This window comes from Equus asinus, chromosome 21 (genome assembly GCF_041296235.1).
Source record: "Equus asinus isolate D_3611 breed Donkey chromosome 21, EquAss-T2T_v2, whole genome shotgun sequence".
In the NCBI taxonomy this organism is placed as follows: domain Eukaryota; kingdom Metazoa; phylum Chordata; class Mammalia; order Perissodactyla; family Equidae; genus Equus; species Equus asinus.
The window spans coordinates 88,024,616-88,041,119 of NC_091810.1; the positions used below are offsets into that span (position 1 = coordinate 88,024,616).

At 34.8% G+C, this 16,504-nt stretch overlaps 1 protein-coding gene across 2 annotated transcripts in view; it reads right to left on the bottom strand.

Annotated features, from left to right (window-relative positions):
- XRN1 (5'-3' exoribonuclease 1) overlaps window positions 1-16,504 on the bottom strand; it is a 117,847-nt gene that overhangs the window by 84,069 nt on the left and 17,274 nt on the right. For both annotated transcript variants that reach the window (XR_011496620.1, XM_014852041.3), the window contains exons 7-15: window positions 14,420-14,507; window positions 14,163-14,331; window positions 13,302-13,369; window positions 12,851-12,988; window positions 10,857-10,923; window positions 10,515-10,620; window positions 7,190-7,279; window positions 5,243-5,399; window positions 3,386-3,505 (exon numbers count right to left, since the gene is read on the bottom strand). Coding sequence is in view for 1 of the 2 variants with exons in the window: in XM_014852041.3 (XP_014707527.1) it covers window positions 3,386-3,505; window positions 5,243-5,399; window positions 7,190-7,279; window positions 10,515-10,620; window positions 10,857-10,923; window positions 12,851-12,988; window positions 13,302-13,369; window positions 14,163-14,331; window positions 14,420-14,507 (1,003 nt within the window). In the remaining variant the exon portion in view is untranslated. The remainder of the gene's footprint in view (window positions 1-3,385; window positions 3,506-5,242; window positions 5,400-7,189; window positions 7,280-10,514; window positions 10,621-10,856; window positions 10,924-12,850; window positions 12,989-13,301; window positions 13,370-14,162; window positions 14,332-14,419; window positions 14,508-16,504) is intronic.

Genomic DNA, 16,504 nt, shown 5'->3' on the forward strand with positions numbered 1-16,504 from the left:
TGGTGTGAGGTATGGATCAAGACTCATCTTTTCCACACACATAGCCGGCTGTTTCAGCACCAATTGTTGAAAAGCTTTTCCTTTACCTATTGAATAGCTTTGCTGCCTTGAATGAAAATGAATTAAGTGAACAAGTATAGATCTATGTTTGGACTCTACTCCGTTCCACTGATCTACTTGTCTATTGCTATGTAACTAACACACTGCCTTGATAGCTTCATGCTAAGTCATGAAATCAGATAATAAAAGTCCTCCAACACTGTTTTTCTTCCTACAGATTGCTTTGGCTATTCCAGATGCTTTGCAATTTCTTAAAACTTTAGAGTCAGATTTCCAATTTATACAATAAAATCTGCTGAGATCTTCACTGGGATTATGTTGAATCCAAAGATCAATTTGGGAAGAAGCTATATCTTAGTATTGTCTTCTGTTCCTTGAACATGGTATATCCCTCCATTTATTAAGGTGTCTATCTCTCAACACTATTCATAGTTTTCAGTGTAAAGGGCTTGCACATTTTAAATTTATAGCTGTGTATTTATATTTTCTAATGGTACTGTAAGCATTAAAAAAACTTTTATTTAAAAAATTTTGCATTTTCCAATCGTTTGTGGCTAGTACATGAAAACACAATTGAATTTTGTATAGATTTTATATTTGGGGACTTTGCTAAATTCACTTCCTGGTTACAGTTTCTTTTTTTGAAGATTCCTTAGAATTTTCTAAATATATTATAATGCCACATGCAAATAAAGATCATTTTACTTCTTCCTTTCTATTCTGTGTGCCTTTATTTCTTTTCCTTGACTTAATACGCTGGACTTCCAGTACAATATTAGAGAGAAGTGTTCAGAATGGACATCCTTGTCCTATCCTTGACTTTAGAGAGAAAATGTTCAACCTTTTACTATTAAGTATGTAGTTAGAAATAGGTTTTTTTAGATGCACTTTATCTGATTGAGGAAGTTTCCTTTTATTCCATTTGTTGAGCATTTCTATTAAAAATGGATGTTGAATATTGACAATGTGCTAAATCACACTGCAAACCAATCCTGTATTTCTAAAACAAATCCCGTTTGGTCACGAACATTATCCTTCTAACATAGTATTGGATCCCATCTGGTTTTACTTTGTTAAAAGTTGTTCCATCTACTTGTAGGAGGGGCACTGGTCAGTATTTCTCTTTTCTTGTAATGCCATTGTCTAGTTTGGGTATCTGGATTGCACTAGTCTAATAAAATACGCTGGGAAGTGATTCTCCCTCTTCTACTTCTCAAAGTTTGTGTAAAATTGGTATTATCTCTTCCTCAAATGTTTGCTAGAATTCACAAATAAAGCTATCTGAGGCTGGAATGTTCTCTGTGGGAAAGGTTTTAAATATGAATTAAATGTCTCTAAAAGATACAGGATAATTCAGATGTTTACATTTTTTTGTCAGTTTTGCTACATTGTGTCTTTAAAGAATGTGTTCATTTCACTTAAGCTGTTGAATTTGTTGGCACAAAACTGTTCACAATATTCCTTAACTAGACTTTTAATATTTGAGGAATCTGTAGGATGTCTCCCCTTTCATTCCTAATATTGGCAATTTATGTGTTCTCTCTCCATCCCTCTTTTTCTCCCCCATTTCTTGATCAGTCTAACCAGGATTTATCAATTTTATTAATCTTTCCAAAGACCCGACTTTTGGTTTCATTGATTTTTTTCTCTATAATTTGTTCATTTCCATGGATTTCTGCTCCTATTTTTATTATTTCCTTTATCCTGTTTACTTTGGGTTTAACTTGCTCTTGTTTTTCTAACTTCTAATGGTAGGAAGCTTAGAGGACTTATTTTCAAACTTTTTCTTGTTTAGTATAAGCATCTAGAACCTTAAGCTTCCTTTTAAGCCCTGCTTTAGTTCCAGCATACAGATTATGATATATTGAGTGTTCATTATCATTCAGATCAAAATATTTTCGAATTTCCCTTTTAATTTCTTTTTTTATCCATGGGTTATTTGGAAGTATGTTATTTAATTTCAAATATTTGCAGATTTCCCAGATATTTATTACTGATTTTTAATTTAATTCCACATGGTCAGAGAACATTCTCTGTATGATTTTAACCCCCTTTTTTTGCTGAGGAAGATTCTCCCTGAGCCAACATCTGTTGCAAATGTTTGTCTATTTTGTATGTGGGTTGCTGCCACAACACAGCTGTTGAAGAATGATGTAGGTCTGCGCCCAGGAACTGAACCCAGGCTGCTGCGGCAGAGCACACTGAACTTAACCACTAGGCCATGGGGCCAGCCCCTGATTCTAACCCTTTTAAATGTACTGAGACACATTTTAGGTATCAGCAAATAATCTTGATGAATGTTCCTTATTCACCTAAAGAGAATGTGTATTCTGCAGTTGTTGGGTGTAGTGTTCTATAAATATTAATCAGGTTGAATAGGTTTATAGTGTTATTCAAGTTTTTATTCTCACTGATTTTCTTTCTTACTGTTCTATCACTTCCTCAGAGAGAAAGAGTTGAAATTTCCAATTATAAGGTGTGGATTTGTCTACGTCTCCTTTCAATTCTGACAGTTATTGCTTTATGTATTTGAAGCTTTGTTATTAGGTGCATAGACATTTAGGATTTTTATGTCTTCTTGATGAACTGACTTGATTTTCTTTTCTTCTTCTCCCCAAAGCTCCCCAGTACATAGGTGTATATTCTAGTTGTAGGTCCTCTGGCTCTGCTAGGTGGGACACCGCCTCAGCATGGCTTGATGAGCGGTGCCATGTCTGCGCCCAGGGTCTGAACCGGCGAAACCCTGGGCTGCCACAGTGGAGTGCGTAAACTTAACCACTCGGCCACAGGGCTGGCCCCGAACTTGAATCCCTTTTGATCTCTGGTAATACTCCTTGTTCTGAAGTCTATTTTGCTTAATATTAGTAAAGCCACTCCAGCTTTCTTATAATTAGTGTACTTAGAAGTTTTGGTGCACGTAATCAAGAGAGTAGTTAAATCTTATTAACAAAACATAAATGGTGATTAAAACCCATTGCTCATTAACTTATGTGAAATACTCTCTGGTTAAGAATATATGTGTAGGGGCCAGCCTGGTGGCATAGTGGTTAAGTTCACGTGCTCTGCTTTAGCAGCCTAGGGTTTGCAGGTCTAGATCCCCGGCGCAGACTAGACACTGCTCATCAAACCATGCTGTGGCAGTGTCCCACATACAAAATACAGGAAAATTGGCACAGATGTTAGCTCAGGGATAATCTTCCTCAAGCAAAAAGAAGAAGACTGGCAATGGATGTTAGCTCAGGGCCAAGTTTCTTCACATACATAAACAAAAAAAACCAAAAAGAAAAAAAACGCGTATATATATATAACTATTTCATGCACTGACCTCATCAATGAATGGTATTAGTACCACAGCTTCCCATTCCTGTTGTTTCCCATTTAGGTCAGTTTTAAAATCAGGTGGGTAATATTCTATAATTGGCGAGTCTTCACTGGTCATCAAATGCTGTGAAAATATAAAACAGTGTAACAGAAATACAAGAATACAAATATAGCCTTTTGTTAATATATTTGTAATATTTCTTCATGTTACAGTTTAAAATTTCTAAGCAAAGTAAACTAAATATTTATGTTTTAGATATGTTGCAACATACCAGCTATACTTTGATTTTCAACTATGAGACTTCTAATTTTACTGCTACTCATCACTTTCCCATTCCATTGACCTAGTTATGTAGCAAAACCATCTTTACTCTAAATTTTAATTTTGTCATTTCACTCTACAAGACCAACCTAAATTCTGTTTTCTCATTCACACTTCAGTTCATTTCACAGGCTTCCAATTCACCTCCATTTATAATCTTAAATTAAACAATTACTTTTGTTTCCTAATCAACTGACTTTATTAAGTAACATAAGACTGTCATTTAAGAATTAAAAAAAAACAAATCTAAAATCCAGGAATCTCTTCGCTACTACTAGCAAAGATAAAAAGTCCAATAAGACATGTTTTCATTAGAGATTTTATAACTGAGGTAGATACAGCATAAAGATGTACGAAATGAATATGGAGGATTATGATATAATTTTGTCTTTTTTGCTTGAGGAAGATAGTTCCTGAGCTAACATCTAAGCCAGTCTTCCTCTACTTTGTATGTGGGACACCACCACAGCATGGCTTGATGAGTGGTGTGTAGGCCTGAGCCTGGGATCTGAATCCACAAATCCCAGGGTGCTGAAGAGTGAAAGGACTTAACCACTATGCCACTGGGCCAGCTCCAACATAAACTTTTTTCAAGAAATAAAGCAGCATATTTCTCAGGGTAATAGTCAAAATATTTAATAACCAGTATGGCATGGGCACAGAACAATCAAAACAGATGTGGCTATAAAACACTTGTATAGTTGTACTGGTCCAAAGTGGCTGGGTATCAATCCTTAATGTATCTGAAAGTAGGAGAAAAAAAAACACATCGAAGAAACAAGAAGAAAGGGAGGCCAGAGGCCAGGATGAAGGACAAGTTAAGTTTTAGAACTTAACCTGAAGGGAGTCTGACATTGTTCAAGCAGCAACGGGTATGTGTGTATGGGTGTGTGTGTGTTGGGGGGTGTGTCTACTCCAATTCCTGGGACCAGATCATGAAATTAGAACAGACAGATACTCTAGAAGAACTGAATGAAATTTACCCTCAAAATCAACTTAGCTGGCTCAGTATAATTTTGGTGACCCAATCACCTCTGAAACATCTTCCTCCTGTTATGTGAAATATGTTAACCAGAGAAAAGCCTTTCATTCCACAATTTGATAAATGAAATGCTTGAAATATAAACTGAGGTATACTTCTGATCAGATAAATGACTTTTTAGAACCATCCCTATTCTAGTATGTAGAGAGTAAAAGAAAAGAGGAATGAATCTATAAATGTTTGGATAAAGTAGATGGCTTTAGATTTTGCCTGATTTAGTTTACTTTCATCAGTGCAGAGAGAAACTGTGCTTTAAGATGTGCTTAAAGGTGCTGAAAATGAAGAAGTTATCCACTGAATGGTTTAGAGTTCGCTATTTTAAAACAAAGCTAACTTTAAATCAAGGAATTACTTTTCAAGGGACTTAAGAAATGTTATATTTGAAACTGAAAATAAATATATTTAGCTATTAAAGAAATTTGGGTACTATGTTTCTAGGTTTGAAGTAGGAGCTCCTAAATATCAAAAGGACAAAAACATTTAATTCTAAAACCCACCTGATAGCATGTAGGAAGTAAATTTTTGCTAGCTGCCGGAAGTACAGCAAGAAGCTGTTCAAATGGCTTAAAAGGTTTTCCTAGTTCAAAATGGATGCTGAGTGCGCTGATGTTGCGGATATCAGATAGGAAAGGCGCGTAATGGTAGGGGTAATACCTATAAGACAAAACTGAGCTTTAAACAATTGGCAACTTTATGAAACAGGTCAATATTAAGTATAGAGTATCCCAGGTTTTATTTTAACAACACATAGCAATAATTCTGAGGAAAAAAAATTGTCACCCCTAATTCTACCACTTCAATATAAGAAATCAGCAGTGTTGGAAAATTTAGGTTATGTGATGGCAACAAATGTTCTATTTCCTTAATTATTAATTGGCAGTTTCACATTTCCAAAATTGGGATGTATTATGTAACTGAAGGATATATATATATATATATCCTTCAGTTACATACAACGGTTCTTTTAGTTTCCAAAATGTTGAGTGTGAATCTTCCAGTCAATTGATTCTTGGAATGAAGTAACGAGGCAGTCAGGAGACTTTCAGTTAGGTTGCCTGGGCTTCCCTCAAGAGAATAGTGAGCCTGAGCACATGTGGCTTTACTAGTCAGCTCTAAGAACTTTTATCTTTGAATTAGTATGTATGTATGTGTGTGTATATATATATATATATAATTGTGTTTGTGATAAGGATTAAGCCATTTATTAATCATAAACACTATTTTTGTTTTTAATATCTTCCCATATTTAACCACAGGTATAAATACTTTTACAAAGCTTTGAACAATTTATAAAAAAATTTCAATGTTCTTAATATTTGAGTAAGGATGCCAAAAAAAGGGAAGAAATATTTTTATATTCTACAATTATGGAGTATTTCAAAAGGAGAGGAAAAGTTTAGGAGGAAGAATGGCATGCAGAATAATGGAAAACGTATAGATTTTGGAATCATATGCTCAGACTTGATTCTTGGGTCTATGCCCTTAGAAAGGTTACTTAACCTCTCTGATCCTCATCTGTAAAAGGCAGAGAATATTATTTACTTTAAATAGTTGTTAGGATTATATGAACACATGCTTTTCAAGTGCCTGGCCTTAATGCCTAGAGGTATAATAGGAAAAACTTATACTCATCCTCTTAAAAAAATGGTAAATCAAGGATTTTCATCATTAGAATGCTCTTCAGAGAGGCCCTGAGAATCGGGTTAGTTATTGCAAAGATTTTTTTTTAAAAAGTAAAATAATAATTAATGCTACATTATTTTTCATTGGTTTGTTTTGCTGTGTGTGCTTTAAAACAAAGCCTGGCAGAGGTGCAATGAAAACAAACCACCACAAGCTACTTCATCACCTAAAAGTTTCTACTTTTTCCTGCATCATTTTTGGTTTGTTATTTTTCTATTTTGGCGGATGGTTTGGAAATGTAGATGGAACTTGCTGGAATACGAAACATGAAAAAAATGGAGCATTATTACTATTTCCAGGGAAAGCAAATAATTCCTTTCCTCTTTTGTCTTTGTGTTTCCCAGTCTAACATTCAAACAGCCCATTGTTCAACAATTACTCCTGATAGAAAAATTTTTTTCGAACACACAAAAATGTAGAGAATATAATGAACAACCCCAGATAACCATCCCTCAGACCCAATAATTATCAAGACTTTGTCACACTTGATTCATCATGACAGAATTTTAAATCCGTAGATTAACAAAGACCTTTTATGGGGCCATCTGCTAGGGCTGGAAGTATCTTTGTTCTATGAAGGTCTTTTCTAAGTATTTTCATAAGAAGAGATAAACTGTATTTTATTTAAACTTGGATGTACGTATCTTCTAAAAAATACTACCATAAAGAGAAATAAAAGGAAAAGATATCCTCAAATGAGATTATAGTAGAATGAACCATTATTTTTTTAAAAAACTTAATTTTTGTTTTGATTCCCTCACCAGCTCCAGGACTGAACTCCATGATAGTAATAGTGCAAAATCCACTGTATTGCTTGAACATAACATGCAGCTTGATCAGCCAGAAAGTCACTGAAAATAGAAAAGAATTATTTTCATTACAACAACATTTTTTGAAGACAAGCCAGTGTCTTTAGAGCATGATCTCTGCTGATACCACATTCTGCCTCTCATATGTTGTTTTTTTGTGAGGAAGATTAGCCCTGAGCTAACATCTCCCAATCCTCCGCCTTTTTTCCGAGGAAGGCTGGCCCTGAGCAAACATCCGTGCCCATCGTCTCCCACTTTATATGTGGGATGCCTGCCACAGCATGGCTTGCCAGTGGTGCCATGTCCTCACCCGGGATCCGAACCGATGAACCCTGGGCCACTGAAGCGGAACGTGCGAACTTAACTGCTGTGCCACCAGGCCAGCCCCTTATATGTTTTATTTAACCAATGAATAAGCTAAAAATTGTAATCAGAGAAACTCCAAAATAATTTTTTTAAAAAACCCGATCCTATCAGATTAAAGGTTTGCCTTATAGTTTTCCTAACTCTACCATGAGCACACTTAAACCTGCTGTGCATATTTATTCAGCCAATGTACTGTGCCTTTGGTTTAAAGTTTGAGGATTTAGCCAATGGAGCTTTCTATTAAGGGGCACTACCATTCCCTCACAGTTAGGGTGGGATGGGAGGGACAGATGGGACTCTTCAACTGGAAGGATGCTGAGAGAATCATGGGAAGAAATCAGGGAGATCTTAAAATCTGGTTATAGTAGCTAGAACACACTTTGAAAAGTGCTATATCCACTGAGCAATATTCCCTTTAATCTCTTCTTTCTCAAAAATCACCATTAAAGGTAAAATAAATCTTCATCAGGAAAGAAAAAAAAAAGAGCCCTAGGCTAAAGCCAAAAGTGGCTATAGACCTGTTAGTGTTTGTTATCAAAATTTAGGTAGAGATGCACTTAGAAATTCCAGATCTCTGTACTTTTGGGAGGTACACTTTAAAAAATGAAATGTATTACTTTTGCATTATAAAAGAAATGATTCCTCATTATTCAAAATCAAGATAATGAAGAAATGCATTTTTATCATAATGTAGCAATCACTATCACATTTTGGTATGTTTCTTTTCAGCCATTTTTCTATGCCCAGCTTTTTTTTCTTAAACTATTAATGAGAGTATGCTGTATATATGACTTTGTGTCCTGCTTTTAAAATTTTTACTTAATAATATACTGTTAAGTATCTTTCTAAATTGTTATGAACTTTCTAGAGGTACCAGTTTAGCAGTTCAGCAGATTCTGGAGATGGTGGAGATGGCAGAGATGGTGATCATAATGAGGAGGTGGAGATGATTATGATGAATCTTCTTATTGGACATGTAGATTATTTCTAATTTTTTACTATGATTAAAAAAACTGTGTAATAAACATTCTTAAAGATCTTCTGTGTTTTGAGTGTATATTTTTAAGATAGATTAGCAATTAGAATTATTGGGTCAAAAGGATGAATATTTTAAAGGGTTTTGGATTGCGCTTTCCAAAATAATTTTACCAATTTATATTCCCACCAGTAATTAAGGGAAAAACTCTACCACTATTCCTGGACCAACACTGAATATAACAGTTTAAAAAGATTTGCTCATTTGCTAGGCAAACAAATAGATGGTATCTCATTTTCATAATCTGTATTTTAACATATAGAAGGGAAGAGAAATAAAACAGAGAACTAGTTATCTATCAAATTAAGCATTTAGTGCCAACTGCAGGTACTATAGACTGTAATGAAGGAAATATAAGAGCTAAGGAATAAAGGATTAAAAGCGTAATTATTTGAGGGGCCAGCCCAGTGGCCGAGTGGTTAAAGTTCTGTGGACTCTGCTTTGGTGGCCTGGGTTCACGGGTTCACATCCCAGGTGTGGACCTACTCCAGTCATCAACCATGCTGTGGAGACATCCCACATACAAAACAGAGGAAGAATGGCATAGTAGCTCAGGGCTAATCTTCCTCACAAAACAAAGTAAAATAACATAAAGCAGAACTATTTTAAATATTGTATCTCTCAAGTCTTAAAAGTTCTACATGCCCATGGCACCGGACAAAGCTTCAAAATGAGCTGGTGAAATGTACTAGAATTCCTATACCTCCAATTACTGGAGGTCGGTGTGAATATAGACCCTACAGGAAGACTACATCTAGACTAGAAGACAGTCTGAGAGTATATAGAGCAATGTCTGAAAGCTTGGGTGTTTCCCAAGCTCTCTAGAAAAGATCTAATACTTAGTGCTTTATTTATTTATTTTTAAAGATTGGCATCTGAGCTAACAACTGTTCTCAATCTTTTTTGGTTCTGCTTTTTCTCCCCAAATCCTCCCAGTACATAGTTGTATATATTTTTTTTAGTTGTGGGTCCTTCTAGTTGTGGCATGTGGGACACCGCCTCAATGTGGCTTGATGAGTGGTGCCATGTCTGTGCCTGGGATCCGAACCAGCAAAATCTTGGGCTGTGGAAGCGGAGGGCGAGAACTTAACCACTTGGCCACGGGGCCGGCCCCTCAGTGCTTTATTATATTAAAAAAAAAAAAGTGAAAATAATAGCATATAAAATATTTAAGTATGTTGCATGTAATAAGGGTACACTGCATTTCATGAAACTCTTATTTCACTTATAGAGAAGCAGCCTCATCTAGTGGTTAAGAGCAAGGACTCTGGAGTCAGATTGCCTATGTTCAAATCCTGGCTCTGTAACTCACTGCCTATGTCACCTTGAGCAAATTACTTAAAACTCTCTATTCTTTATTTTCTTCTATCATAAAATAATAATAATTCTACTCATCCTAAAGAATTGTTGTGACAATTAAATGAGTTAATATTTTTTAAATGCTTAGAATAGTGCCTGGCACTCGGTAGTACTTCATAAGTGTTTGTTAATTAAAATAAATAAAATATGAACATATGTAATTCATACTGTAGGCTGCAGTTTAAAAGTGTGAAAGCCACCATTGTAGAGGTCAAGTTCTTAAGGAACTTTTGGATTAGGTATTAACCTGGGGTTGAGCCAGGTGTCCTTAAAGATAAGTGTGATGTGACCATTTTAAGATGGGAAGCAAAAATCTAACCATTTTCTACTTGGCAATTTTTATCACAGAACTATAACCTACTCCAAAATCATACCTGTTGAAAGATCTACAATCATTTATGGAACCAAAAAATCTTTCTCTCCCACTCCCTTAACTATCAAAATTATGCTGTTTTCTGAAGAACTGCAAAATCCAATCTTTTCTACTTTAAAGTAAAAGTATTGGCAAAAACGTACTCAGACACTACATCCACTCCCATCTTCGTCATGTAATACGTTCTTTTATATTGTCTAAACTCTGTTTCAAATAGGTCATCATCTTCAGTTTCATCTTCTACATTATCTGGAAAGAAAGCCAGAAAGATAGCAGCCGACAATTATGAATATTCTGTTTTTCCCCCTAATGCTTTGATAAATACATATCAAAGCAAATGCTTATAAATGATCATAGAAATCCGCTCCATCCAATATTACTTAGTACTTAGTCCTTAATATTAATTATTACTAATAAAGGAAAGATGTAAGTATTTTGTAAAAAAAAAAAAAAGTCATATATTAAAATACATAGTTTGTACTTACCCTTAGAAGCTACCACTTCTTCTCCATTTGTGTCTAAAGCAGCCCAACATATGGAGTTTTCCTGGTCCTATAAAAATTATAAATCAACACAAAATTAATGGCAAGATATATTTCAAAGTGAGACGTTTAACAGGGAGATTTTTAAAATTGTGAAAATAACTGAATGATCCTTAAGTGATAGATAGTAAAAGTTTATCTTAAAAATAATCCTGAGGGGCTGGCCCTGTGGCCGAGCGGTTAAGTTCGCGCGCTCCGCTGCAGGTGGCCCAGTGTTTCACTGGTTCGAATCCTGGATGCGGACATGGCACTGCTCATCAAACCATGCTGAGGCAGCGTCCCACATGCCACAACTAGAAGGACCCACAACTAATATACAACCATGTACCGGGGGGCTTTGGGGAGAAAAAGGAAAAAAAAAAAAAATCCTGAAATATTATCTGAACATTTTTAGTTTTATACCACTTGTTTTCTAAAATTATAAATCTTTATTATGTACAACTTAACATTCATGTCTCTCAAAGAGACGTAATAAGTAATTCTCACCAATATAAAAGAGAAATATACTTAATTATGTACGTGTTCCCAAAAGAACCCACTTCAAGAATATGTCATTGAATTAGAGAAAAGTACACAATCAATATCAAATCCTTTCAACTTTAACATTTTTGTATGTCAAATTCTGGGGTACTATTAACCAAAATTTGATTGAATCAAATTATTACAAATATTACCTGTTTTCTTTATCTTTGGGTCCCATCATTCTTACGAATCTGTGATTTATCCTTGACTTCTAAATTCTACTTCCATGCAATTCACTTGTTTTTCTACGGTTCTTCCATCTCATCGCATCCTTCACAGCCTGCCCATCTGGTTTTCTTCCCCGTGATCTCATCCTTTCTCTCTTCTATTTGCTGTTTGCTAATCTATTGCTAGTGACTCTCATTAGTTCTTCCTCCTCCCTTACCCCCATTTCCTCTTCTTCATCCAAACCAGGGCCTCTGCCAGCTTCCTGTGCCTGGGCTATCCCTCCAGCTCCTCTCATTTTCTCAGTGTCTCTAATGTTAACCACAGATGCCTAGAAGACTCATGAGACTTAAGGGCTGAGCTGAGGTGAGTGGAACCAGCGATTATTGATATGTAAACTTTGTGAGTACAGGTTCTCAAAAAGTTGCAGAGCCTATTTTCTCAAGAGAAAAAACACAGAGTAGAATGTAGACTGATTGCTGCTAAGTTTTACTGAGGAAAAGCTAAGCAATTAGAAGGACTGCACTAGAGAAAATGAGGATAGTTGCCCTTCCTGGAGAAAGAGTTATTAGGCTTGAACCTAAATAGAACTGGTATAGCAAGGAGAGTACAGGAACTCATCAATTTCACCAGAATCCAATAATTACGGATAGGCTTGAGAAAAATTTCAGAAGAGGTTTCTTTTCCAAGATAACACATATAAGACATTCTTTGGAGCTTATTAGAGATGCTTTACAAGGTACTAACAAATTCTAACTGATTCTCTTATTCATTTATAGAGCACCTAACATTTCTTAGATATTGTGCTATTAATTACTCTTAACCTAGACTATTTACTGTCTTTTAAATATGATTTTACATATAAATTATTTCTAGGGAAAAATTACCGATCTAGTTAATGTAACATTAAATGCTATAAATATCCACATTTAAAAAAAGATAATAAATTTTCTGGGCTTTTACATTTAGAAATGTTTTCTACACTTATTAATAGAATGGAAGAGCAAAAAAATCACGAAGTTCTTCAAGGGTAAAAATAAGAAAGTGATTTCTCAAGATCAGATTTAAATGACAGTATCTAATAGAGAGCAAAGAAACCAAAACAATTTTGAAAATGTCCTTAGAGGAAACGAAGAAATGAAAATGAAATGAGGCAACCTCAAAATCATAAGAAGGAAAATCAGAAACAAGGAATATCAGTTTTACCTTTACAGCTAAAAAAATGAAAGGACATCTAAAAAAATGGACACCTTTGATTTTCTCTTTTCCTTGTAGCTCTTGGCTTCTTCTGCTGCGACACCTGCTGCTTCATTGAGGTACTTGTTACCCACTTTGCTTTCAAACCACTTGAGGTCCACAAAAACTTCACTGAAGTGCTCCCGATCAAACTGGACAGAAATATTGAAATTTGTTTAAGAATAATTTAAGTGTATCTGGAAGAATACAACCAAGCTTAACAGAGACTACTTCTGGAGCAAAGGAAATCAGAGAATGTTACTTTTTTATGCACATGGGGATTTCATCTACTACTCTGAAAATTAAAAATAAAAAGTATATAAAAATGATTTAGGTGAAATTATTTATACAGAATGACCAAGTAGAGTAAAATTACAAACGCTTTTTCTTCCGCTATTATGTAATTGATTACTGAGCATTTCTAGCTCCTCTGGGAAAGGAAACTAAAAACTTCTAGTTACTTACATCTGATAGTTTCACAAGGTATTTCTCAAATCGAGGTAAGTTGAGATGCCCACTTTCATTAATATAACCTAGAAGGAACAAAATCTAATTTGTACTAAAAGCTAACATCATTTTTTCTAAATAATTATACAAAATTCTTTTCACAAAATGTTGAATGTTGACATTCTACTAATCAAGGAAAAAAGTCAGTGTTGGACTATATAAGTGGCCCTAGTTTCTATGAACTTGATGTTACTGTAACATACCATACGTAAGAACTGAAGTAAAATATAAGAAATTCTAGGTTCACACAATAATAATCCTCCCACATTTCCAACGACATTTGTTAACAGTTCATTAAACTAAATATGTTTTAGAATCTATCCAGATCATTCATTTGATATATTAACTTGAAAAGAAAAGGATTAATGTCCTGCTACTGTTGTCTCTTTTCTTCAGCATCACCAGCGTTTGTCAATTTCCCAGTTTAAATGGAAAATCTTTCCCTCACATTAAATACTCTAATGCTTATCTATTTAGAAAAATTGAATTTCTAATGCTTATCTATTTAGAAAAATTGAATTTCTATGCTTAAATATGAAAGGAGCTAAGTGAAACCAACAACTTCTGCTGGCTTTCTTAAGTAATTAGAGGCAGAGATTAGTCAGGTATTAATAAATGAGACTACTTAACTCTAGTCATTTTCTTTGCTTGTGAATCACTTACAATTACAATCTCAGAGCTTGGTGCCTCAGACCAAAACAAACCCCAAATATTTTCGTACTTTATGTGCATGCAATAATCTAATAAACTGAGTGATATTTTTAGGGCTAGTGGAATGCTAATTAAAGTAGCCTCAAATGAATAATAAACTTTTCTTACCCCCAAGTTCTGGCAGGATGGTAATATATGTTCCATAAAGAAGAGGCAACGCATCATGATTAATATGTAAATGAGGTAGATGAGGGATAAAATCATTGCCAACAAGAAATCCCATCAAAATCCAATCATCTATTATCCTTTCAATATCATATTTAAATGCAATCTTGTCCTACAGCAAAATGCAGAAAAAAGTCAAAGACTATGGAAATTTCTGCATACACATCTTCTGCATACTCCTCGGCTATATTAATACTTACTTTTAATACTGAAAACTCATAGTCTATATATTCTCTCATTAAAGACAAGTGTAGGAGGTGAAATGTGGTTTCTTCTGGTGCACATACCCTGTAATTAGTCAGATGATCAACACAGAGTTAATTATATTTTTAAGGTTCAAGTTTTAAAATGTAGCAAAGCTTAAAATAAAACATCATTAGAGGATAATTAATTCTTGTAATCAAGGCATGTGATTTACATTACAGCTGCAGGATAATGTAAAGATAAAAATATAATTGCACTTATAATAAAATTCAAAATAACTGGTTTGCATTATGCTTCCTATGGAAGAGCTCTCAGAATTAAGAAAGCCTAAATAATACAAAATACGTGTAAGAACCAGTGGGATCTGGCCCATTTAAGGCTGACCACTAGCACAAAGCATGCAGATAAGTGAGTATACACTTTAAATCCACTGCAGTATAGTCCAAGGCTTCAATGGCAAGGCTCTATCACTTCTTCCTCTTTTCTCTCCCTCACTTGGTATAGAGGTCTAATTCCTGGCTGTTAGCCCATACTCCAAGTTTAACTACAATTAAAAATATAAGCTGACAATAGCATATTAAAAGAATTATATACACCATGAAAAAGTGGGATCTATACCAGGAATGCAAAGATAGTTCAACATAAGAAAAAAAGTTAATGTAATACACCACATTAATAAATAAAGGAAAAAACAGCACACAATCATTTAGCAGAAAAAGCATTTGTCAAAATTCAACACTCTTTCATAATATAAACATACTCAGCAAAGTAGGAATAGAAAGGAACTTCCTCAATATGATGAAGGGAATTCATGAAAACTCCACAGCTAATATCACACTCAATGGTGAAAGACTGAAAGCTTTCTCCTAAGATCAAGAATAAGACAAGGATGGCCCTTTTCACTATAGCTATTCAACATTATAATGGAAGACCTAGCCAGGGCAATTAGGCAAGAAAAGAAATAAAAGGCATCCAAATTGGAAAAGAAGAAGTAAAACTCTATTTACAGATGTCATGATTGTATATACAAAAAATCCCATAAAATCCACAGAAAAGCTACTAGAACTAAAAAATGAATTCAGCATAGCTGAAGAAATAAGATCAACACAGAAAAATCAGTTATTTTTCTACACACCAGCAACGAATAATCCAAAAAGGAAATTAAGAAACAATTCCATTTACAATACTATCCCAAAGAATAAAACACCTATAAATAAACTTGACCAAGGAAGCAAAAGAAAAAACCAGAGGCAACAAACCAAACTCATAGGGGCTGGCCCTGTGGCAGAGTGGTTAAGTTCTCGTACTCCGCTGCAGGTGGCCCAGTGTTTTGTTGGTTCGGATCCTGGGCGCAGACATGGCACTGCTCATCAAACCATGCTGAGGCAGCGTCCCACATGCCACAACTAGAAGGACCCACAACGAAGAATATACAGCTATGTACCAGGGGGCTTTGGGGAGAAAAAGGAAAAAAATAAAATCTTTAAAAAAAACTCACAAAAACCAAACTCATAGATATAGAGAACAGACTGATGTTTCCCAGAAGAGAGGAGAGAAGCAGGGGTGAAAGAGGTGAAGGTGGTCAAAAATATAAACTTCTAGTTATAAGATAAATAAGTCCTGGGAATGTAATCTACAGCAAGGTAACTATACTAATAAAATTTTTTTGAAATAAAAGAAGAGAAAAAAAGGAGGCAAAAGACTTGTATACTGAAACTACAAAATGTAGCTGAAAGAAATTAAAGAAGGCATACATGAATGGACATCCCATGTTAATAGACTGGAACACTTAAAATCAAGATGTAAATACTACCCAAAGGGATCTACAGATTCAAAGCCATCCTAGCAAAATCCCAATGACGTTTTTTTCATAAACAAAAAAATCTGTCCTAAAAATTATTAATCTCAGGAGACCTTGAAGATCCAAAATAATTCTGAAAAACAAGAACAAAGTTGGAGGTCTCACCCTTCTTGGTTTCCAAACTTACTGTAAAGCTACTGTAATCAAAATACTGTGGTATTGGCATAGAGACAGACATACAGACCAACGGACCAGAATACAGAGCCCAGAAGTAAACCCT